Source organism: Schistocerca nitens, chromosome 2, assembly GCF_023898315.1.
Source record: "Schistocerca nitens isolate TAMUIC-IGC-003100 chromosome 2, iqSchNite1.1, whole genome shotgun sequence".
Taxonomy (NCBI): domain Eukaryota; kingdom Metazoa; phylum Arthropoda; class Insecta; order Orthoptera; family Acrididae; genus Schistocerca; species Schistocerca nitens.
Window position 1 is genome coordinate 777,212,658 of NC_064615.1, and position 26,906 is coordinate 777,239,563.

Below are 26,906 nucleotides of genomic sequence, written 5' to 3' on the forward strand. Positions count from 1 at the left end.
GAGCTCTTTTTAGTTGAAGTCAAATGTAATGCACACAGCAAATAAATATAAAAAATACAAGAAATGTTATCACACTGAAAATATGGTGATAATACTGTGGGGCAGTGAAATTGCTGGATGGGAGGTATGGAAACTACCCTCCCCAACCTTTCTGCATGTTTCCCCCAGTCATGTTCTCATTGTAGCTCAAAGATTTAGTCAGCAGAAATTAGAAGCCTTTTGACCTGTGCGTATTGAGACAAATAAGACGAACACTGCCACTGAACAACTCAGCTGTCTGACACATGTACTAGGCGTGCAGAAAATACTGTAGTGAAATACCAATCCTGGATACATTCCTAATACTTCTCATATTTAGTATATTTTCATGTGAATTGTGAAGTACATTGCAGAAAATACATTATTATTGCTCATCTGTCAGTTCATAAAAAATTAAATTTTGATTACATGAACGATTAAGCAAGTTAGTTTGTAGTGATATACACTTGAGGTGACAAAAGTCATGGGATACCTCCTAATACTGCATTGGAACTCATTTTGCCTGGCACAGTGCAGCAACTTGATGTGGCGTGGACTCAAACAGTCATTGAAAGTTCCTGCAGAAGTACTGAGCTGTGTTACCTATGTAGCCATCCATAATTGTGAAAGTGTTGCTTGTGCATGATTTTGTGCATGACCGACCTCTCGATTATGTACAATAAATGTTTGACAGGATTTATGTTGGGCAATCTGGATGGCCACATCATTCGTTTGAACTGTCTAGAATATTCCTAAAAGCAATCATGAACAATTGTGGCACGGTGACATGGAGCATTGTCATCCATTAAAATTCCATCGTTCGTTCTTTGGGAACATGAAGTCCATGACTGGTTCAGTTAAACCAGAGGACCTAGTCCATTCCGTGAAAACACTGCCCACACATGTATGGAGTCACCACTAGCCTGCACAGTGTCTTGTGACAACCTGGGTCCATGGCTTCGTGGGGGTCTGCACCACAATTGAACTCTACCGTCAGCTCTTACCAACTGAAATTGGGACTCGTCTGACCAGGCTGTAGTATTCCAGTCATCTAGGCTCCAATCGGTATGGTCATGAGCCCAGAAACTGTCCTAACCGATACATTCATTGTACCTCCCACATTGATTTCTGTGGTTATTTCATGCAGTATTGCTTGTCTGTTAGCACTGACACCTCTGTGCAAATGCTGCTGGTCTAAGTCGTTAAGTGAATGCCGTCGGTTGCTGCCTTGTCCATTGTGAGAGGTAATGCCTGACACTTGGTATCCTCAGCACACTCTTGGCACTGTGGTCTCCAAATAGTGAATTCCCTAACGATTTCCAAAATGGAATGTCCCATGTGTCTAGATTCAACTACCATTCTGCATTCAAAGCCTCTTAATACCCGCCATATAGCCATAGACAAGTCGGAAACCTTTTCATGAGAATTGCTTGAGTACAAATCACAGTTCCGCAAATGCACTACCCTTTTATATCTAGTGCATGTGATACTATCACCATCTGTATATGTGCATATCGCTATCCCATGACTTTTGTCACCTCAGTATACTGGTGTGATGGGAGGAAACTATGAACAAACGCTGAAATTGGTGTTTTCCTGTTAACTGTAAACATGCAGCATTATGAACTTGTGTTACTACTGTACTGATTGCATGTACCTGTTGCGCAACGTGATACTGTTCTCGGTGCACAGCTAACACGGCACGGTAGAATGCCCCATCTTGTGAATCTCTTGGTACGCAGGCCACAAATTGCTCCATAGCTTCCCACTGGCCAAGACCCCAAGCTGAGGCAGCAGCCATGCGGGACATCCTTTGTCTCCCATCTTCATCAAAGTGGTTCCAGTTCTTGCGAGCTACTTCGTGCAGTTGACCCCTTTGTTTCAATTAAAAATTACTTTTTACATTAAACAATAATAATTTATTGCTTTCCTGAATACAAAATTATTCTACTAATCATATACACAAACACACAACATAAGTATGACTATTTAAAAATTTAGAGTATATTTATGTTAAAGCACTTTTTTTATGAGAAAGAAAGTTTCAATTTCTGTTGTTTCATGATCAGTCACAAAGTTACATCAGTGCTATTAAAATGAAATGCAAGGAATATAACAATGCCTTTAGTAGGGACCATCTCACATTTCAGATACATGTACATTTACAGCGATCATGGTTTTTTTTGTATTGAACCAATTTTATACATTCAGTTAATATATACACAAAATTCATAGCTTTCTTCCTATTTCTTGAACAGGTGACTTTTACAAGCATTTTACATCTTTCTCATCACACCTATCTTGAAGGACATTGTCAAGTACGGCGAGTGAATGTTTTAATGGTATTCTCAACTGAGAAACTTTTTCTGAAATCCAAACTGTGATTTATTAAAGATATTATTGCGTACTATTCTGGACTACATCAGACTCTCAAAAATTTTGGAAAATGATGTCGGTAATGAATGCGTTCGATAGCCATTGATGTATCTCCTGTCAGATCTTTTAAAGCACTGTTTAACAGTGGTGTATTTCAATCTCTCTAGGAAAATGTCCTGAGTCAGTGATGGATTACATATTTTGTAAAAAGACACTACTTATTATGTGGGAACAACTCTTTAATGTTGGGTTGGAAACACTATCAAATCCAGATAAGCTTTTATTTTAGTGCAAATTTATAATTTTCTTACTTCCTGGATGAATTTCACTCTGCAGTGGCGTGTGTGCTGATGTGAAACTTCCTAGCAGATTAAATGTGTGTGCCGGACTGGGACTTGAACCCAGGGCATTTCAAAGCAAGGAGATGAGGTACTGGCGGAAATGGAGATGTGAGGGCAGGTTATGAGTTCTGATCAGGTAGTTCATTTGGTAGAGCACTTGCCCATGAAAGGCAAAGGTTCCAGGTTCAAGTCTCAGTCTGGCACACAATTTTAATCTGCCACGAAGTTTCTTGATTTCACATGGAGAAGTGATTGGGATATCCATATCTGCCTGTGACTGACAGTTACATACAGAGATACAACTGTAGAAGTCAGATAAGCTTCCCAGATCATACCTCCTAGACCCAGTTCTGCACGTCATACCTCCTAGACCCAGTTCTGCACAAATTTTGAACTTGTCACAAACATTAATTGCAGTATATATTCTGCTAAAGAATAGAAGAATGTCATCTCTGGATTAAGATACATTTATTCTACATAAATAAAACAAGGAATTACTGATGAAACAAAACTAAATGGACTGCAACACAAATTCCAAAACAACAATTTATGAATAGCAGAAGAAATGCCAAGGAGAATAACCTTGGACCATAACAAGTGAAGTGGATTTAAGGGCCCCACAGTTTATTTTGTTTGTTCAGGTGAAGGGAAAGAAAACAAATTTTATTGCAGGAATTCTGCAAAAGACTGCATGTACTACAATTTCAGAAGGAAAACAACAATTTACCAACACAGCTTCAGGAAAAGTGTGTTTAATATAAATGAGAATAGAATTATCAGGAGTGGTAGGATAGTACTCACAATTACTTACTGCTCATCATGTTTGATCTTAAGTACTGCTTACAATTCTGAGACAAGACATTTGTGTTTCTGAGAAGGAATTTTTGAATCAGCTTATTTTTACAGCAGTACCGCCAATGACGGAAAATTGGGGAAAAAATCACACAGTCACAAATTTTTGTACAGTGGCAGGATGGGGTGCCATGAACAACATACTAGAAATCCTGACTGGTGTGGTGTGAGGCTGGGGAAGGGGAGCAGTTAAAGGTCAATTTTTAACATTTCTCACATTTATACAATGGAGTTATTTTAAGCTTATTAGCTGAGTACTTATTTGCAGTTATTAAGGGAACTATTACGTCAAAAAGTTCAACAGCTGGAGCTGTCTACTACACTGGAGAGCCTGTTCCAAGTGTAACACCCTGTCAATTAGTATTCGACAATGTTAAAATTTTGTCCACAATCAACAGCTGAAATATTTTTCATGGCATGATACAGGGTGTTTCAAAAATGACCGGTATATTTGAAACGGCAATAAAAACTAAACGAGCAGCGATAGAAATACACCGTTTGTTGCAATATGCTTGGGACAACAGTACATTTTCAGGCGGACAAACTTTCGAAATTACAGTAGTTAAAATTTTCAACAACAGATGGCGCTGCAAGTGATGTGAAAGATATAGAAGACAACGCAGTCTGTGGGTGCGCCATTCTGTACGTCGTCTTTCTGCTGTAAGCATGTGCTGTTCACAACGTGCAAGTGTGCTGTGGACAACATGGTTTATTCCTTAGAACAGAGGATTTTTCTGGTGTTGGAATTCCACCGCCTAGAACACAGTGTTGTTGCAACAAGACGAAGTTTTCAACGGAGGTTTAATGTAACCAAAGGACCGAAAAGCGATACAATAAAGGATCTGTTTGAAAAATTTCAACGGACTGGGAACGTGACGGATGAACGCGCTGGAAAGGTAGGGCGACCGCGTACGGCAACCACATAGGGCAACGCGCAGCTAGTGCAGCAGGTGATCCAACAGCGGCCTCGGGTTTCCGTTTACCGTGTTGCAGCTGCGGTCCAAATGACGCCAACGTCCACGTATCGTCTCATGCGCCAGAGTTTACACCTCTATCCATACAAAATTCAAACGCGGCAACCCCTCAGCGCCGCTACCATTGCTGCACGAGAGACATTCGCTAACGATATAGTGCACAGGATTGATGACGGCGATATGCATGTGGGCAGCATTTGGTTTACTGACGAAGCGTATTTTTACCTGGACGGCTTCGTCAATAAACAGAACTGGCGCATATGGGGAACCGAAAAGCCCCATGTTGCAGTCCCATCGTCCCTGCATCCTCAAAAAGTACTGGTCTGGGCCGCCATTTCTTCCAAAGGAATCATTGGCCCATTTTTCAGATCCGAAACGATTACTGCATCACGCTATCTGGACATTCTTCGTGAATTTGTGGCGGTACAAACTGCCTTACACGACACTGCGAACACCTCGTGGTTTATGCAAGATGGTGCCCGGCCACATCGCACGGCCGACGTCTTTAATTTCCTGAATGAATATTTCGATGATCGTGTGATTGCTTTGGGCTATCCGAAATATACAGGAGGCGGCGTGGATTGGCCTCCCTATTCGCCAGACATGAACCCCTGTGACTTCTTTCTGTGGGGACACTTGAAAGACCAGGTGTACCGCCAGAATCCAGAAACAATTGAACAGCTGAAGCAGTACATCTCATCTGCATGCGAAGCCATTCCGCCAGACACGTTGTCAAAGGTTTCGGGTAATTTCATTCAGAGACTACGCCATATTATTGCTACGCATGGTGGATATATGGAAAATATCGTACTATAGAGTTTCCCAGACTGCAGCGCCATCTGTTGTTGACAACTGTAACTACTGTAATTTCGAAAGTATGTCTGCCTGAAAATGTACTGTTGTCCCAAGCATATTGCAACAAACGGTGTATTTCTATCGCTGCTCGTTTAGTTTGTATTGCCGTTTCAAATATACCGGTCATTTTTGAAACACCCTGTAGGTACCAAATAGATCATCCCAGCCTCAGCTCTCTCCCCACATATGAAGAGGCCCAGTGCTTAAACTGGCTCCCTTTGCAGCAGAAGTAGGTCATTTCGGTATTGTGGAACATCGGATATTTAAACATAAGTCACGCAATGCATTAGAGAAGATTACTGCCTAGACTTGAACATAATCAGTCCACTGCAAATAACATATTCACATCTACCTTGCAAGATATACTGTGGATGTGTGGAAAGAGCCTCCACTCAGTGCAGCCCATTTCTATAAGTGCCATTAATTCCTGAGTGTAAGAATTACACAGTCTACCATTAACACAAGTTATGGTGAGGGAAGTGCAGTAACTTTCTGGTCACTCACTAATTCTAAATCAAGTGAATATAACATGGTCACACGGCTATACAATACACTGTCAATGAAAGACAGCAGCAAAGTGGCATATTTACCAATGCCACCCTTTTCTCACCAACACAGTCTAGGTCACTGGCAACATCACACCAATAAATTAAACACTTCTTAACCACTGCTTGTAGGAATGTATTTTACATAAAAACTCACTTAACAATTGGAAATAAGTACTCACGTAACACTAAAAACAGCACCATTATATAAACTTGAGTACAGTGAAGTTCTTTTGCCTACTCACATAAGAGAACTTGACAGGAAATGCTGAGAAGGTATAATAATCAATCTGTAAACTAAAAGTGAGCAGTGCTCATGGTAAGTGATGTTGCCTTTCCGATAGGAACATTATAGTTGCAATACAGGATGACTAAGAATCAAGTTTCCCCTCTAGCAGTGTACAACATTGTGCAGAGATTTACATAGAATCTATCCACATTCATTTCTTGTGTTAGTATTACTAGTGATCATAACCATATAACATGTAATGTTAATGCACTTTGTGGAAAGTACCCCCACCCCCTCCCCCCAGGTATAAATACAAACTATCAGCAGTGATTGATAAGGTGAGCCGCAGAAGCTTCTGTATAACTTTGTGAAACACCCTATAGTTGCTTCTTGTGACACAGTGGGGTATAGAGAGTAGGGACCCACCTGCTTGCTCTTCAGTTTGCAGACCTACAAAGGAAGTATGTGCATGACCACAACACAATGATCTGCCATCCTTCACGCATCTACACAATTAATCTCTTAATAGGGTTCTACTTCACTTAAACATGGTACACATTTTTCAAATTTGTTCTTAATCCACTTCTTTTAATGATAATCATTGATTTTCTACCATTCAGTCTGTGATTTTTCCATCCTCTTTTTAATATGTTGTTCATGACACTCTCTCCTACCACCGTACAAAGATTTGCAACTGTACTAATTACTTCTGTTGTTCATCCTTCTTTGGTTTTCATTGACTGAGTTACACATATAATTTCTTATTTCTCTACTGAGCTATTCTTTTCATTTTACTTTACCACACACAATACACTCCTGCTACAGCAGGAAAATGCAGACAGAGAATACATCCTTAAACAACTCACCATTCACCAAGGGCTTCGAGGCATCGCATTTGCCCAAGTGCTAACTCAACATCACCAGGACATTCATCTAGACGCTCTTCATATGAAATAAGAGCTTTCTCCCAGTTATGTAGTTTCTCATACCACCTCTCTTGGACTTTGAGGTCTGCACCCTGGTGATTCATCACATATTCAAGCAGACCTGAAAAAAAAAACAAAGATCAATATTACATTAACACTAATAATAATAATAATAATATTAATAATAATCATATATGCTTATCATTTCTCAGTGGTGTTTTTTGTTGGTACACCATATCTCCCATATGTCTTAATCAAAATTAATGACTGATATATCATTTTCAGGATTTGGTTCACCACTAATGACTAAAAATACACAAGAATTTAGAAGGTGCCATCTATTGACAATCTAATTTTACTATTATGACAACAGTGGTTGTAGTTGTTTACTTTCTTTAGGAAAGCATTTGTACGTGCAAATAAACTGAATTACACCAATAGTCATCATCACAGATGAGCACTGTTCACTACTCTAACTTAATTTATACTTAAATATAACAGAGGGAAACATTCCACGTGGAAAAAATATATCTAAAAAGAAAGATGATGAGACTTACCAAACAAAAGCGCTGGCAGGTCGATAGACACACAAACAAACACAAATATACACACAAAATTCAAGCTTTCGCAACAAACTGTTGCCTCATCAGGAAAGAGGGAAGGAGAGGGAAAGACGAAAGGATGTGGGTTTTAAGGGAGAGGGTAAGGAGTCACTCCAATCCCGGGAGCGGAAAGACTTACCTTAGGGGGAAAAAAGGACAGGTATACACTCGTACACACACACATATCCATCCACACATACAGACACAAGCAGACATATTTAAAGACAAAGAGTTTGGGCAGAGATGTCAGTCGAGGTGGAAGAGTAGAGGCAAAGAAGTTGTTGAGAGACAGGTGAGGTATGAGTGGCGGCAACTGGAAATTAGCGGAGATTGAGGCCTGGCGGATAACGAGAAGAGAGGATATACTGAAGGGCAAGTTCCCATCTCCGGAGTTCGGATAGGTTGGTGTTGGTGGGAAGTATCCAGATAACCCGGACGGTGTAACACTGTGCCAAGATGTGCTGGCTGTGCACCAAGGCATGTTTAGCCACAGGGTGATCCTCATTACCAACAAACACTGTCTGCCTGTGTCCATTCATGCGAATGGACAGTTTGTTGCTGGTCATTCCCACATAGAATGCATCACAGTGTAGGCAGGTCAGTTGGTAAATCACGTGGGTGCTTTCACACGTGGCTCTGCCTTTGATCGTGTACACCTTCCGGGTTACAGGACTGGAGTAGGTGGTGGTGGGAGGGTGCATGGGACAGGTTTTGCACCGGGGGCGGTTACAAGGATAGGAGCCAGAGGGTAGGGAAGGTGGTTTGGGGATTTCATAGGGATGAACTAACAGGTTACGAAGGTTAGGTGGACGGCGGAAAGACACTCTTGGCGGAGTGGGGAGGATTTCATGAAGGATGGATCTCATTTCAGGGCAGGATTTGAGGAAGTCATATCCCTGCTGGAGAGCCACATTCAGAGTCTGGTCCAGTCCCGGAAAGTATCCTGTCACAAGTGGGGCGCTTTTGTGGTTCTTCTGTGGGGGATTCTGGGTTTGAGGGGATGAGGAAGTGGCTCTGGTTATTTGCTTCTGTACCAGGCCGGGAGGGTAGTTGCGGGATGCGAAAGCTGTTGTCAGGTTGTTGGTGTAATGTTTCAGGGATTCCGGACTGGAGCAGATTCGTTTGCCACGAAGACCTAGGCTGTAGGGAAGGGACCGTTTGATGTGGAATGGGTGGCAGCTGTCATAATGGAGGTACTGTTGCTTGTTGGTGGGTTTGATGTGGACGGACGTGTGAAGTTGGCCATTGGACAGGTGGAGGTCAACGTCAAGGAAAGTGGCATGGGATTTGGAGGTGGATTTCCATCAGATTCACCTGGTCCACTCCAAATCTCCTGACGAAGCAACCGTTGGTTGCGAAAGCAAGAATTTCGTGTTTCTGTCGACCTGCCAGCACTTTTGTTCAGTAAGTCACATCATCTTTGTTTTTAGATATAAGTATAAATTAATGATATGGTTATAATAGAGGGAAACATTCCACGTAGGAAAAATATATCTAAAAACAAATATGATGTGACTTACCAAATGAAAGTGCTGGCAGGTCGAAAGACACACAAACAAACACAAACATACACACAGAATTCAAGCTTTCGCAACAAACTGTTGCCTCATCAGGAAAGAGGGAAGGAGAGGGAAAGACGAAAGGATGTGGGTTTTAAGGGAGAGGGTAAGGAGTCATTCCAATCCCGGGAGTGGAAAGACTTACCTTAGGGGGAAAAAAAGGACGGGTATACACTCACACACACATTCCGCTCCGGGATTGGAATGACTCCTTACCCTCTCCCTTAAAACCCACATCCTTTCGTCTTTCCCTCTCCTTCCCTCTTTCCTGATGAGGCAACAGTTTGTTGCAAAAGCTTGAATTCTGTGTGTATGTTTGTGTTTGTTTGTGTGTCTTTCGATCTGCCAGCACTTTCATTTGGTAAGTCACATCATATTTGTTTTTAGATATATTTTTCCTACGTGGAATGTTTCCCTCTATTATAACCATATCATTAATTTATACTTATATCTAAAAACAAAGATGATGTGACTTACTGAACAAAAGTGCTGGCAGGTCGACAGAAACACGAAATTCTTGCTTTCGCAACCAACGGTTGCTTCGTCAGGAAAGAGGGAAGGAGAGGGAAAGACGAAAGGATGTGGGTTTTAAGGGAGAGGGTAAGGAGTCATTCCAATCCCGGGAGCGGAAAGACTTACCTTAGGGGGAAAAAGGACGGGTATACACTCGCACACACACACACATATCCATCCGCACATACACAGACACAAGCAGACATTTTCTGCTTGTATCTGTGTCTGTGTATGTGCGGATGGATATGTGTGTGTGTGTGCGAGTGCTTGTATCTGTGTCTGTGTATGTGCGGATGGATATGTGTGTGTGTGCGAGTGTATACCCGTCCTTTTTCCCCCTAAGGTAAGTCTTTCCGCTCCCGGGATTGGAATGACTCCTTACCCTCTCCCTTAAAACCCACATCCTTTCGTCTTTCCCTCTCCTTCCCTCTTTCCTGACGAAGCAACCGTTGGTTGCGAAATCAAGAATTTCGTGTGTATGTTTGTGTTTGTTTGTGTTTCTATCGACCTGCCAGCACTTTCGTTCGGTAAGTCACATCATATTTGTTTTTAGATATATTTTTCCCACATGGAATGTTTCCCTCTATTATATTTAATTTATACTTATTTATTTAACTTTTAGTTCATAATTACTTTACAATATTTGCAACATAAAGTTACATTTCTCCTAACCTCAATACCATTAGTCTACAGTGCATATTTCTTTTTATAACTTAATTCTTCATTACTTTATAGAATTTTTAGTAACCTCAATGCCATATCAAAATTCTTAAACATTGTTAATGTATTTATGATAATTTTATTACCACCATATTCAGTGCCAAAGAAATCAATGAACAAAATGTTTCGCAGTTCTATTCCAAGGTGATTCTATGTTAAAAAAATGATGATTGTACAACAGTTAATAAATATGTCACTTTCAATTTGTTATATAGTGAGGCAATGGCTTACATCAGTATTGATTCTGCACAACTTGAAGAAATAAACAACATTCAGTTGTACCCATAGAATTTTAAATCCATCTGGTTTACCACCTTATCAATTGCTTTTAAAGAAACATGTTGTTATCACATTATTATGAGAAGGAAAGTTGTCTCTCACCATATAGCGGAGATGCTGAGTCGCAGATAGGCACAACAAAAAGATTCTCACACTTAAGGCTTTCGGCCAGTGACCTATGTCAACAATAGACACACACACACACACACACACACACACACACACACACACACACACACACCGCGCGCAAATTCAACTCACACACAAGCCTGCAGTCTCAGGCAACTGAAACCACACTGAGAGCAGCAGCACCAATGCATGATGGGAGTGGCAACTGGGTGGGGGAAAGGAGGAGGCTGGTGCACGGAGGGTGAGGCGTAGTATGGTAGGAATGGCAGACAGTGAAGTGCTGCAGGTTAGGCGGTGGGCAGGGGAGAGGCAGGGAGTGGGGGGGGGGGGGGGGTGGATAGCAGAAAAGGAGAGAAATAGTGAGAAATAAATATAAAATAATAAATGAAAAGAAAAAAACTGGGTGTGGTGGTGGAATGAAGGCTGTGTAGTGCTGGAATGGGAGTACGGAAGAGGTCAGATGGCTGAGGACAGCAACTAACAAAGGTTGAGGCCAGGAGGGTTATAGGAACATAGGATGTTCTGCAGGGAAAGTTCCTACCCGTGCATTTCAGAAAAACGGGTGTTGGTGAGAAGGATCCATATGGCACAGGCTGTGAAGTAGTCACTGAAATGATGGATATCATGTTTGGCAGCGTGTTCAGCAACAGGGTGGTCCACTTGTTTCTTGGTGGGCATTTATGCGGACAGACAACTTATTGGTTGTCATGTCTACGTAGAATGCAGCACAGTGGTTGCAGTTTAGCTTGTAGACCACATGACTGTTTCACAGGTAACCCTGTCTTTGATGGGATAGTTGTCATTAGCGACCAGATTGGAGTAGGTGGTGGTGGGAGGATGTATGGTACAGGTCTTGCATCTAGGTCTATTACAGGGGTATGAGCCCTGAGGTAAGGGATTGGGAGCAGGGGTTGTGTAAGGATGGACAAGTATATTGTGTAGGTTTGGTGGACGGCAGAATACCACTGTGGGAGGGATGGGAAGAATAGTGGGCAGGACATGTTTCATTTCAGGGCATGACAAGAGGTAATCAAAACCCTGGCGGAGAATGTAATTCAGTTTCTCCAGTCCTGGGTGATACTGAGTCATGAGGAGAATGCTCCACTGTGGTCGGACGGTGGGGCTTTGGGAGGTGGTGGGAGACTGGAAAGATAAGGAATGGGAGATTTGTTATTTTACAAGGTTGAGAGGATAATTACGGTCAGTGAAGGCTTCAGAGAGACCCTCGGTAGATTTCAAGAGGGACTGCTTGTCACTCCAGATGTGATGACCACGGGTGGCTAGGCTGTACGGAAGGGACTTCTTGGTATGGAATGGACGGCAGCTGTTGAAATGAAGGTATAGCTGGTGGTTAGAAGGTTTGATATGAATGGAGGTACTGATAAAGCCATCTTCGAGGTGGAGGTCAACATCTAGGAAGGTGGCTTGTTAGGTTGAGTAGGACCAGATGAAGAAAATGGGAGAGAAGTTGTTGAAGTTCTGGAGGAAAGTGGATGGGGTGTCCTCACCTTCAATCCGGATTGCAAAGATGTCATCAATGAATCTGAACCAGCTGAGGGGATTAGGATTCTGGGCGTTTAGGAAGGATTCCTCTAGATGGCCTATGAATAGGTTGGCATAGGATGGTGCCATGCAGGTGCCTATATCCGTACCCCGGATTTGTTTGTAGGTAATGCCTTCAAAGGAGAAGTAATTGTTGGTGAGCATACAGTTGGTCATGGCAACTATGAAGGAGGTTGTTGGTTTGGAATACGTCGGGCATTGGGAAAGGTAGTGTTCAATAGCGGTAAGGCCATGGGCATTAGGAATGTTAGTGTACAGGGAGCTGGCATCAACAGTGACGAGCAGGGCACCGTATTGTAAAGGGACAACTGTGGAGAGTCGGTGGAGGAAATGTTTGGTATCTTTCGTAGGAGGGTTGGTTCCAGGTAATAGGTTGAAGGTGTTGGTCTATGAGAGCAGAGATTCTCTCTGCGGGGCATTGTAACCGGCCACAATGGGGCATCCTGGGTGGTTAGCTTTATGGACTTTAGGAAGCATGTAGAAGGCAGGAGGCGGGGAGTGGTAGGGGTGAGTAGAGAGAAGGACTCTGGGTAGAGCTTCTGCGATGGGCCTGCCCGCCGCCCAACCTGCAGCACTTCACTGTCCTCCATCCCCACCATCCTATCCCTCCCCCTCCCCGCCCCAGCCTTCTCCTTACCCCCACCCAGTCGCCACTCCCATCATGCACTGGTGCTGATGCTCACCATGCGGTTTCAGTAGCCTGAGACTGCAGGTGTGTGTGTGTGAGTTGCGTTTGCATGAGTGTGTGTGTGCGCATTGGTGTGTCTATTGTTGACAAAGGCCATTGGCCAAAAGCTTTAAGTGTGAATATCTGCAACTCAAGATCTCTGCTATTTGGTGAGTGGCAACTTTCCTCCCCATAATATTGTTACAATCCATCCTGGATTTTCCATTGATGAGACAACGATTCCCCATTTGACCTTATGCTTTATTAATGGTCATAGCGAATGCTTTTGCTATGACCATTAATAAAGCATAAGGTCAAATGCTTCAAAGGGCAGGTTTGCATTTACCAGTACCTATTTTTCACATGGACAACTGACCAGATCGCATGTTCAGTGATATTTACATTAGTGCTGAAGACATGTACAGTCAAAAACTTAACAATGATCACAATATAAGTGCTAACATTCTTTAAAAAGAAGTTTGGTAAAACAGAGACAATATATGCTTTCTACATGTTTTGAGTAAACCATATTGTACTGAATGATGTTGATTTTTTATAGTGAGGCTATAATTTGATACTACTATTGATGACTGATCAGGATCGAGTGCAAAAAATTTGCAAGGATCAAATAGTAATAGCAGCACTAGTATTTATTATAATATGCTATATAATGAAGACAGATGCAAAGCTTAAAAACTACTGCACTAATAGTTCACCTGCAGCTGCTTCTTTCTGTTGTAGTTTGTTGTTAATGGAGATAAGTGCCTCAAATACTTGGTTATTTGGTTCTTTGTGAAACTCATCCTCTTTATAATGAAGTGCTTTTGCATATGCTCTGCAGTGCATTGCACGTTCTCCTAACAACTGTGGATCCAGTGGCAATGGACCCTGAAGAGGAAATTAATTTTGATAATAATATACACAAATAATTCACATAAGAATACTCACTTATCTACCATAAGCAGACATTTAAATGGCAAACAGATACTTTTGAGTAAATGGAAATATAATGATACAATGCCAGAAATGGATATTTGATTTTCATAAAATGCTTTTATAAGATGGTAAAAGTGGCAGTTGCACGAAACGTATGTGATGATAGTGTGAATAACAATATGATAAAGCTGTACTGCTACATTACTTAATAAACCATTTTCAAAAAATAGAATTTAGTATTTTGGTCTTCACTTCTTTATCATTTATTTCATTTCTGGTATGACCAACAAATAAGTGGTTAGGATATTTCCACCTGTTGCTTGACGCTATGAAAGTTTTGGCAAATTAAGTTTTGCTTCCAAATTTATTGAATATTTCTTGCATTGCTGTTTTTAAACTGGTTTTGAATCTGTCTTTTTTTTTAAGTCAGCGGCTTCGATCTGGAAAGAAACTCAGCTTTTGCTGTTGAATTAGCGTGAATTTTTGCCACCCCATACAGTCTTCTTGGAAAATAAATATGTAGCATGTTTGTTGCAGTATTCTGGAGTTCACACCAAAGATCACTGACATATTCCTCCAATCTGACATGAAATTTTGCTGCTGGTTGAAGAGACAAAGACTAAGCCATACTGGGTGTCTTCCAAAATGTATTTGCATTATCAAAGTTCCACTAGTACAGCAATAGTCATTTTTTACTTCACATAGTGACAGAGGAAAAATATTATCAAAGTACCACTAGTACAGCAATAGTCATTTTTTACTTCACATAGTGACAGAGGAAAAAATATGTGTAAAATATTCAGTGCTCGATATAAAGTGGCATCATTTATGTTATTATTATCTGTGTTGGTTCTATTTCAAAGCCAATCACAAAATTTTTATTCATACACATACTGAATCTTTGATTAAATGAAGATACATACCTTATCACAGTGTTCCATGAATTCTGCAAGGTTCAGAATAGTCTGTGTTATTTCAGGAAGGTCTGGAACCATAAGAGCCTGTTCCAAACTCTGAATTAGCTCATCCTGTAGTGATTTGCTAAGTTCAGTCCAGCAGGAGACAAATGCAGCATTGAAAAGATCACGTGGTAATTGAGAATATGTCTGTGCCAGAGCCCAACATGATCTGAAACATTTAAAAAAAAGAAAAACAAATGATACACTGTAGCAAGCACATTTTTCTGTCAGATATTGATGACTGTATCCAGCCTATGTCAAATAAAATTAGAAATATTTCTCAGAACACATTCAAAGTATATATCAAAACAGTCACAATTATGATTCTTGATGTTTTTAAACACTTAATTACTTTCATTTTTATTTTTTCTGGCATTCCTTAGTTACTTCTATATTCTTAGAAAGTGATTTGTTTACTGCAGCTAAATGAAAGACTGTTTTCACTCCTTTTTATACGCGAATCATTTTCAGTGGCCTGCAATATATGTTTCTTTTGTGTATAACAATTGCTTCACATAGCAATTATAGATTTGTTACTTCATTACAGGTTTTTGTTAGTCTTTTGCTGTTAGGTGCGAAACAACTTTTTGTAGCACAAGTTTTGTGAGGTTAAATGACCTTTTTTTCCATTTAAGATTTGTGGACTTATTAGTGCATATGTGCCATCCAGGAGATGTACTTAGTTTCGTACACAGCATGTCCGATTTTTGGCATTTTATGAGCATGTTTCAATTAACTTCCACTGTTCACTGTGTTTTGTTTTGGTTTGTTTACTGTATGTAGTATTGCCAACTGTCACTCTGTGTTTTTCCTTCATCTTTTGTTTGTGTTGTAGTGTCTGTATTGTTTAATCTTGTTTTGTTTGTTTGCAATGGGCACACATATTTTTTAAGTTATTGTTTAGTCTGGGTATGTTCTACATCTCTGTTTGTTATTGGCCAATGAGTTTTTACTTATACTGATTTGGTCATTTGTTACTTTCTTGTACATTGCATGAGCTCTTTGCATGTGAAAGTTTCCTGTAATATTGGTTCATGTCCTAGCTTTATAAGGTGTGCAGCAAAGCTGGAGTGGCTATTTTCGTATTTCCAGCTTCTTATATGTTCTTTTATCTAGCTTTGAAATGTATGCCTGTCGATTCCCAGGTAGATGGATTTGCAGTCTTGACATTCTAACTGACATACGTCGGCTCCTTGGTATTTGTCATATTGTTCCACTGGTGTTTATAAATGTGACTGGAGTGTATAATCCTTGTTTCTTCAGTACATCTGGTGTTCTGTGTGTCAATTTGTGTCTTTATGTCATCATTTCTTTTTGTTGGTCATGTCATGGGTGTTCCCGTTCTGTGTGTTTGGGTGTACAGGAATATCTGTGTTGTTTGTGTTCTGTTTATTTTCAATTTTCGTTAGTTTTGTTTTGATTTTGTAGTTGAGTTCTTGCATTATCTGCGTGCTACATACACTGCTTTTGTCTCTGAGCTGTATTGTTTCTAATTCTTTTTCATCGTTTTCTCCACCAAGTGGGATTTTGTTCAGATGTATTGTATGTTGGAAACCTACTAGTTTGTGGTTTTCTCAGTGTTTCCGTGTGGCATGTATAATTGTACCTGTTGCTGTTGGTTTTCTGTAGATGTAAAATTATGCTTATTATAGTATCTCTCTCTACTATATTTGTTTATAATGTAACTGGATAGATAAAAAATCTACTCACCAAGCAGTGGCAGGAGAACATACACATAAAAAAAGATTTTACTCTGCAAGCATTTGGAGCCACCGGATCCTTCTTCCGGTAGATGGGTTGAAGGGAAAGGAAGAGGGGTGAAGGAAAAGGACTGGAGAGGTTTAGAAAAAGGGGTAGAGTTTGGTACAGTAACCCAGAACCCCGGGTCGGGGAGACTTACCGGATGGAATGAGAAGGAAAACTGATTCATGGGGACTGCCAAAAACTCATTATTTCATTTTGTTATATTTGTTTGTGTGTTTCTTTTTCTATGGTGAGCTGAATAGAAAAATTAAATAAATATTGTCCCTGAAATGGATATTTTTATTTATACTGTTTATGTCTGCATGCATGAAGCAGGTTTATTTTCTCTACTGGTTCATCTACCATACTAAGCCATTTTCAGTTGAATTTCAAAATGAGGGTTTACTGAACTTCCTAGATCTGCAAATTTTGGGGTGGACTCAAAACTGAATACAGACAATTTATCATAAGCCACATACAATGGACCTAATTATCATGACTGACTCATGTCACCCAGCTGCACAATAATGTGTGTATTTTTCTTCATGTTCTATTGGGTGGCAAAGTTATGATTAGAGAGTGTCACAGTTAATAAAGAAATTAATACAATAGTACAGGTTGGTTTAGCTAATGGGTTTGCAGTTAAAAAAATTTCAGATTTAGATAAAAAGATTTACAATAAAGTACAGAAGCAGACAACCTTGAGGTCGTCAGAGACAGAGTACAAGCTCTGATTGTTTGAAGGATGGGAAAGGAAATCAGTCATGTGTTTTCACAGGATCTAGCCCAACATTTGCATGTAGCAATTTGGGGGAATCACACAAAACCTAAATCGGTATGGCCAGATGTGGGTTTTAACTGTCATCCTCCCAAATGTGTCTATAGTGTGTTAACAACTGCACCACTTCGCTTGGTGAACTTCTGTGATACAAACCATCACTAGAAATGAAGTATTATTCACAGCTTAGCTTCAAAATATGTTGAAATGCAAACTGATGACAGATATTCATGTATTCAACATCACTCTTCGCTGCCAACACATTTTCTTTATACTTTTTTCCACTCCCATCATTCGTGCATCAGTTCTTTCTGTATGGACTTAATGTTGTGTTCATGGTTTTCTTAATTTCTCCACCCTCATAGAATTTCTTCTTTTTTGATTTGTCTAGCTCTGGGATTGACATCTCACATGATGTTCACAACATCACTCATGCCAATCTTTGTCTCAATTTCAATCTGAAACTTAGAATGCCGATTGAAATGATTATACTGGTAATTCCATTAACCCTTTGACTGCTGCGGACATGTTAGCTTATCATGCCTCGCCATTCCCCTGGTGTGCCTGACATGTACACACACGGCCTTGGGTCTTCCCTACAGCATTAAGGACGTGTTTACGTGTCCGCACCACGAGCCTTCCCACCATTAGGGACGAGTTTAGGTGCACTGAGTCACAGCTACCTGAGCACTATGGACATGTATACATGCAGAGCTGTCTTTCTGCCCTGCTCTTCTAGTAGCTGTTCAGTGGTCTGACTGCGTAGTTCGAGAGTGCATATATCTTTGTTGCTGTGTTCACTCTTTGCAGAATTCGACTTAAATTCCTGTATTTTCATTAGTTTTCTTGTCTTCTATGTGAGAAATGTCACGTCACCGTGGTTGCACAGATAAAGAAATCCTGGATATGCTCACTAAGAGTGACAGTGAGTGTGAATTATTTGACGTTGCTAACAGTCCCCTTTACATCACAGGGGAGAGCAAGAATTACAGTCAGCAGTTACTCCGAATCTGAGGAATCAGAAAGTGACTGTGAAACAGTTCAGAAAAGAGCATGCTTAAGTGACACATTTGACTGGAAAGAAACCGATTTCCAGCCATTAAACCATTACTTCGATGACTCGAGTTTAGGATACAAATTTCAATTAGATACTGACCCAAGCATTCTTTCATTTTTTGTGATATTTATGTCTCAAGAACTGTTGCAATTTATTGCAGACGAAACAAATCGTTTTTACGTTTACACCAGAGAAAATACTACAGAATCTGTGAATTCTCAACTGTCAAAGTGGAAAGACACTGGATTTGAGGAAATGTATTGTTTTGTTGCTGTTTGCCTTCTATTGGCGCAAGTTAAGAAGTTAAAATTAAGTGATTATTGGTCCAGAGATACACTTTTGAACAAACCAGTTTTCAGCGAAATTATGTCCCGAGACTGTTTTTGTCTACTTCTGAGAATGTTACACTTCAGTGATAACTCTGCAAGTACTGGAGGCAACAGCCAATTTAAAATTAGGACGATTGTTGACAAAGTTTGTAAGACATTTCGTAATTAATTTCGCCCACATCACAAGCTTTTTATAGATGAAAGTCTCTTGCTGTTCAAAGGACCACTATATTTTAAGCAATTTATTCCAACCAAGTGAAGTAAATTTGGAATAAAGACATTTGTACTGTGTGACTGTCAGAGAGGGTATATTTCAGTGTATACAGGTGCAACAACAGAAATTGGGTTCCACAATGTGGGAAAACGTGGCAACGTAGTGGTGGGAGAACGTGGCAACATAGTGGAAACTCTTATGGGACCATATTTGGAACAGGGTCATATTCTATATGTCGATAACTGGTAATCCAGCCTGGGCCTGTTCCTCTTGCTTCACAACCATGTAACACCTGCACGTGGCACTGTTCGTAAAACCGGCCATGCCAAAACTGCAGAAGAAATTAAAACGAGGAGAAACTGATTTTAGGTCCAGTGAAAAGGTCCTTGCTATCAATTGGTGCGATAATAGAGAGGTATACATAATGACCACAAGTCACACAACACAAATGGTTGACACAGAGAAGACTGACAGAAATACTGGCGAAAAAATAAAGAAACCGCAATGTATTGTAGATTACAATTAGAGTATGGGTGCAGCTGACCGTGGTGACATGGTACTGAGCTCAGTGGGATCAGTGCGTAAGACTCTGAAACGGCATAAGAAATACTCTCAACTGGTCGGTAACAGGGCAAAAAATGGCACTCGCAGAGTTTCACCTTCCTCTTGTAAGGGAGATATATACCAGTGCAAAACTAGCAATGTTCCATTACGTGTTGCACCCTGCTTTGGGACTTATCATACAAAGAAGCATTACTAATCGCTGGTCCTTTACTAATCGCTGGTCCAAAGTCCGGATCGAAAAGAAGGATGGGAAATAGATGCAACAGGTGTAAAATTATTCAAACGAAGCCTGACTTCTTCATATGTAGCAGTTTACTGGCAAATGAACGGACTTGGTGACTGAGATTATGCAATATCTGTACTGTGGCAAATATAATTACGCCGAGCACATTGCGCCAGTATAACAAAATCTATACATTAATCTCTACGTACGATACATTTAAATTATTAACACGTAACTTGGACAGTTATATTCTTTTATCCTTAGTAGTACAAATGTAGATCACACTCAGCCTACTTGTACAAAACATGTTTTCCATAACTGATTTAAACACCTTTGATCAACGAGAAACAAAATGCCAAAGTTAAAACTATTTTATAAGTGCGATTTTTCTTGCTACTTTGCCTCTGTTGTTAGCCAATACTGAAAATTAAACTCATTGTGCTGGGGAGGATGGGGGGCTTAAAATTTGTTGTTCGAATGAGACTGGCTTTGAAGCATTAACGGAAAACAGTATTTGAAAAAGAAGTATCGAATACATACTTCTTTCATCTTTTCATAAAAATCAAAACCTTCTCAACTAATTTGTAGATTATCGGAAAATAGTAGGGGAATAAAAATTTTTATTCCTTATCATTGTGCAGTCAATCTATTGCACTCTAAATTTCATTTTCAGCCGGCCGCGGTGGTCTCGCGGTTCTAGGCGCGCAGTCCGGAATCGTGCGACTGCTACGGTCGCAGTTTCGAATCCTGCCTCGGGCATGGATGTGTGTGATGTCCTTAGGTTAGTTAGGTTTAAGTAGTTCTAAGTTCTAGGGGCCTGATAACCACAGCAGTTGAGTCCCATAGTGCTCAGAGCCATTTTTTCATTTTCATCATGCGTTCACACTACCAGACATGCTAACCCGAAGTTTAAATTGTTTTCAGGCCTGATTTTCGCGCTCAACTTTCATTCCAGTTGTACAGCTTGGTATGTTTTATGGAGCATAGTTTTTTAGCAAAACCAGAATGAAAATACTTTTGATGTTGTTACAAAATCTTCAGTTTTGTGCTTAATTCATTCAGTACTGAAAAGTGCTATGGAAATGAAACTTTATATTTAAGAACCTTGTGTTCTTAGGTTACTACATGCCAAGTTTAACGTTCGTCATAGCATTAGTTCCGGAGATGCAAGAAGCCAAACTTCAAAATTTTTTCGGGTGCCTATTTTTTTGGCTGATTTACCTACAATTTTCTGGCTCAATATGGCTCATAAAATTCTTTTCATTATTATTCTTAAGAGAACGCATAAAGTTGTACTAGATGGGCACATTTTATTTCTTTACAAAAACTATTGCCTGAGATATTACAGCTTAAAGGTGCTAAAAATTCATACTGGTTCCGCACAAGTCGTATTCAGCCAAAAAATATTCAGCACAGAGCAGGTTGAGCAGAGCGGGCCGATCCGGTCCCGGCGGTGGCTCCGAGAAACAGGCACGCAGTGCAGGTAGACGGATTACTCTACAGGCTGCGGCGCCTCAGCGCACCAAGCCTTCAGCAGTCAAAGGGTTAAAGTTAAATTATTACACACATCACTTGTGAAATTAACAGTGAATAACATGATCTTGAATTTGAATTTTTTAGCTGATTAATCAGAACCTAAGTGAATATGATTTTGTTAAGCTATGGATGTGATAGATGTAATAAATGCCTTAAAGATGCTATTAGATAAAAGATTCTGTAACTAATGTCACAAACCTGCAAATCAATTAAAAATAATGTAACTTCTCATTTTTAAAATTAAAGTTCTTACTATAAAATACAAAATCCTTGTTCATGCATTTGCAGGTTGGTTTTGAAACCAAACTGCGTTTTTGTTGAAGGATAGTAGTAAACCGTAATACAATCACATCTGTATAAAAGAAATCCTCCATTGACTAATCTGTATGATATGCTAGACCTCATACACTGCCAACTTCAATCAATGACAAATGCGAAACTTTGAGCAGAGAATATCACCATGTCTTCCACAGTCTCTCTACCCAACATTGCAGGACTAGCATCTCTATGAGGAAGGATGTCATGAAGAATGGTTTATTAACAGCCTAAAGTTTTAGTTTGATAATGACTCTTTTACGTCACATTACAACAAAAACACATTCCTGGCATTAAAGTTGAATTTGTTCAATAGTCAGACTAGGTTATCTGCTATTTGCTGATGATACTGTGCTGTTTAACTTATTAATGAACAACTTAATATGAGAGTTACAAATGTTAAAAGAGACACTGTTTGAAATAATGATGTTATTAACAATCAATGAAACAATGGCAAATCCAGGATGGAATGTGAGAGTCTTTTTGTTGTGCCTATCTGCGACTCAATATCTTCGTTATACGGTGAATTGTAACAATCAATGAATTCTTTTAAGTGCATTAACTGCTTCAAAAGTGGCATTAAATATTTTCTCCCTTTTCTTACATAATGTGCACAGCTGCACAGATTTTAATATTTCTAGTATATACCTAAGAGCTGGAGATGGTGACTCTTTCAAAAGCTCAATACTCAATCTGCGAAGCCATTCTAACCAGTCATCCTTTGATACTCTCCTTGTTGCAGTCCAGGCGCGTTGCAGATTGGCTGGAGAAACGTGCAACTGAAACACAAAGTAAATATTTCAGTAGACACAATTGTACACAGAAATAGAAAATCGGGCAAAGCCTAGAATAACTGCCAGAAAGGCAGATCATTATTCACCTTTACATTAAGTAGTAAAAGAAGAAATGTTGCTCCACTGGTGTACGAAATTGACTTTCTCTACCACTGACCGCTGCTTCCAACAGACGGGTAGGGGAAAATGCAAAAAAGGGCCAAATACTTTTTCATTGTTAATTTCACAAGTAATATGTATTACAATTTATCTTTAATCAATTACCAGTACAAATGTTGCAATCAACTTTCTAAGCTTCAGATTCAGGTTGAAACAAAATTTTTGTATGAAATTTATGAACATTATGCTGCTTATTGAAAGAACAGGCAGATAGAAAAACCCATTCTACAATGATTAGCAACAAGGATAAAGATTATAATTCACAGCATGGGATGTTAAAAAGTGTTGCTTGTACCTAAAGAGTACAGAAAAAGGAAACAAAAAACCATCTCAGGTAACTTAGGTGCTCACCCTGTAGATGAAAATAGGTGAGAGGTGTGTCATTCAATCCTTATCATGAGATCAAAATTGTTACTAATGGGTTAAACAAATAACAGTTTGCAGTTGAATAGCTTTTAATGATATTTGATAGCTTGTCAAAATATAATTAAAGTAATACAACATAATTTCAATGTCTGCAGTGAAATGTTTCACAAAAGTATAAGTAAATATGCATAATGTCCTGTACTTCTCTTTTTATGTGCTACTGTATGCCATAACAACTTGACTTAAATAAAGCAATAACTTGGTAAACATAAATGTTATAAGCATTAACTCCACAGAAAAATACTTGTAGCTTTGTATACTATCAGCTGCTGAAATCCTTGCTTCAATATCTCTAACACTATTATGAAATTTTAAGAATACCTATTTCACTAAAGGGACGTCTAAATTTTGTGCCTTTTGGGGCTGAATCAAGTAACAACAGTTGTTATTTATGTGTCTGTTGGTCCTGAAGGAGGGCTCTCTCTGAATGCCTCTTCTTTTTTTTTGTGGCTGTTCACTGACTAGCAATCAATTAGGTAATAATGATCCATATACCAGCCCAGAGTTTCAATCAATGTTTGAACCAATAACTTTGCTTTACTGTGTTGTGATACCAATAACTTCTCTCTTCATGGGACTAGAATATTGTGTCCATAACAAGTAACATTAAATTATTATCAACAGACATAAGAAAAAAATAGACATGGGAAAAACAAATAAATTATAGGCAAAGTAACCAGTCAGGCCCTCTTAGAATTTTTTTGGGTACATACCTTATGCCTGCAGTAAACTTCTAGAAAATCTTTTGCACCAGAATATAATTTTTAGAGTCATTTTACAACCTTGTTGGTGTATCCAGAGATGTTGTTGTTGTTGTGTTGTTGTGGTCTTCAGTCCTGAGACTGGTTTGATGCAGCTCTCCATGTCTGCATGTAAAGCTGCATGTCCTCGGGAAAAATTACGGCTGTAGTTTCCCCTTGCTTTCAGCCGTTCGCAGTACCAGCACAGCAAGGCCGTTTTGGTTAATGTTACAAGGCCAGATCAGTCAATCATCCAGACTGTTGCCCCTGCAACTACTGAAAAGGCTGCTGCCCCTCTTCAGGAACCACATGTTTGTCTGGCCTCTCAACAGATACCCCTCCGTTGTGGTTGCACCTACGGTACGGCCATCTGTATCGCTGAGGCACGCAAGCCTCCCCACCAACGGCAAGGTCCATGGTTCATGGGGGAAGTATCCAGAGATTCCAATCTCAATACATGCAACTGGGTTTGCTCAGTCTCATTGCCAGTGGCACACAAATCATTGTGTTTATGATGCATGTAGTGCTACAAGGAAAGAACATGCCTCCCAGTGCCACATACCGCCATGTGGTAACAGCCAGCTTCTTCCAACTTGGAATAAAGATGCCAACACATCTAGTGAAGAACCACTTGCATGTTGTTCTTGATCAATGCTCAGATACTGAGATTGGGTGTTATTTATATGCTGACCACTATGAGGGACTTGAACTTTGCAAGGTTTACTAGGTATAGTAAACCTAAAGTTCAAATTTGACTATACCTGGATTTAGTTTTCAGTATCACACCTGTGTTTTGTGAAACAAGTGCACTTTGCTGAATAAATAAGCCACATATCATTGCACAGCACTTGTTACATCCTCATCCTCATAAGAAAATATGTATATTGCACAGCACTTGTTACATCCTCATTAGAAAATATGTATATGTCATAATGCAAGACAAATAATAGTGCAGCCACAATTAACCAAAGTTTATTTATTCAAATATAAATGAACAACAAACATAGAAGCTGATACAAGCAAATGGTAAAATCATATCTGAGAACGAGTGCCTGCTGCACTGTCATTATAAGGAGCAGAACTCCGGTAGACGGTGTGCCAGCTGATGTGCCCTGCGCAGAAGTCCTATGAACCAATGCAGAAGGCATCTGGTGCCCAGCCCATGCAGGTACTGTTGGTGGACAATTATACATTATGTGATCAAAAGTATCCGGACACCCCCAAAAACATATGTTTTCCGTATTAGGTGCATTGTGCTGCCACCTTCTGCCAGGTACTCCATATCAGCGACCTTAGCAGTCTTTAGACATCGTGAGGGAGCAGAATGCGCTCCACGGAACTCACGGACTTCAAACGTGGTCAGGTGATCGGGTGTCATCTGTAGGCAAGATTCCCACACTCCTAAACATTCCCATGTCCACTGTTTCCGATGTGATAGTGAAGTGGAAATGTGAAGGGACACGTACAACACAAAAGCATACAAGCCGACCTCGTCTGTTGACCACTGACAGTTGAATAGGGTCGTAATGTGTTATAGGCAGACATCTATCCAGACCGTCACACAGGAACTCCAAACTGCATCTGGATCGACTGCAAGTACTATGACAGTTAGGCGGGAGGTGAGAAAACTTGGATTTCATGGTTGAGTGGCTGCTCATAAGCCACACATCATGCCAGTAAATGCCAAATGACGCCTTGCTCGGTGTAAGGAGCTTAAAAATTTGACGACTGAACAATGGAAAAACATTGTGTGGAGTGACGAATCACTGTACAAAATGTGGCGATCCAATGCCAGGGTGTGGGTATGGTGAATGCCCGGTGAATGTCTTCTGCCAGTGTGTGTACTGCCAACAGCAAAATTCAGAGGCGGTGGTGTTATGACGCGGTCGTGTTTTTCAAGGAGGGGGCCTACACCCCTTATTTTGTGTGGCACTATCATAGCACAGGCCTACATTGATGTTTTAAGCACCTTCTTGCTTCTCACTGTTGAAGAGCAATTTGGGGATGGTGATTGCATCTTTCAACACGATCAAGTACCTGTTCATAATGCACGGTCTGTGGTGGAGTGGTTACACGACAATAACGTCCCTATAATGGACTGGCCTGTACAGAGTCCTGGCCTGAATCCTATAGAACACCTTATGATGTTTTGGAATGCCATTTTGTGCCAGGCCTCACCGACCAACACCGATACCTCTCCTCAGTGCAGCAATCCGTGAAGAATTGGTTGCCATTCCCCAAGGAACCTTCCAGCACCTGACTGAACACATTCCTGCAGGAGGGGAGCTGTCATAAAGGCTAAGGGTGGGCCAACACCATATGGAATTCCAGCATTACCAATGGTGGGCACCACTAACTTTTAAGTCATTTTCAGTCAGGTGTCCGGATACTTTTGATCACATAGTGCAAGTGTAGCGTGCTGGTGGCCTGGTGCCATGGCGTATATCCAGGTAGTATATCCAGGTACTGCGTACAGAATTATAGCACCCCTCTCCCCATGGGGAAAGGTTGCTCCTCTGATGCAGATTTCAGGGTGACTGAAGAAACATCTATAGCCTCTGCGGCAGGTGCTGCAGGCAATGAGAGTGGCAGCACAAGGAGATTCCGGGCTGGAACAGGTGAGTATGGGCAGAAGCGGCATATCCGTGCACACGCACAGCAGCTGTCCCCCCTGTGAAATACAGTATGAGAGGACTGGTGACAATAGCACAAGTAGAATTTCAGCGTCTAGGACCTCGATGTTGTGGAACAGTGCCGACAATGAAGCTGGCAGCCACTAAGATGAGGGTGCCAGGACACGTATGGTGAAGGACCTGAAGGCCCTGGACTTGACAGCGATGACCCAGCTGGCAGAGAAAATTCTGGCGGCAGTGTCGTAGTGGGAAAGGCCAGCAGATGTGCCAGGCAGCCAGACAATGGAGGAGTGGCATGAGGCAGTGACATTACAAGGAGGGCTGGTCTGCTCATGCAGCAGAGACACCCCAC

At 40.5% G+C, this 26,906-nt stretch overlaps 1 protein-coding gene across 2 annotated transcripts in view; it reads right to left on the reverse strand.

The window, feature by feature from the left end:
• LOC126237023 (serine/threonine-protein kinase mTOR) overlaps positions 1-26,906 on the reverse strand; it is a 281,416-nt gene that overhangs the window by 79,490 nt on the left and 175,020 nt on the right. For both annotated transcript variants that reach the window (XM_049946767.1, XM_049946766.1), the window contains 5 exons: positions 22,451-22,581; positions 15,008-15,212; positions 13,865-14,036; positions 7,057-7,237; positions 1,676-1,892 (listed from right to left, as the gene is read on the reverse strand). In XM_049946767.1, coding sequence (XP_049802724.1) covers positions 1,676-1,892; positions 7,057-7,237; positions 13,865-14,036; positions 15,008-15,212; positions 22,451-22,581 — 906 coding nt within the window. The remainder of the gene's footprint in view (positions 1-1,675; positions 1,893-7,056; positions 7,238-13,864; positions 14,037-15,007; positions 15,213-22,450; positions 22,582-26,906) is intronic.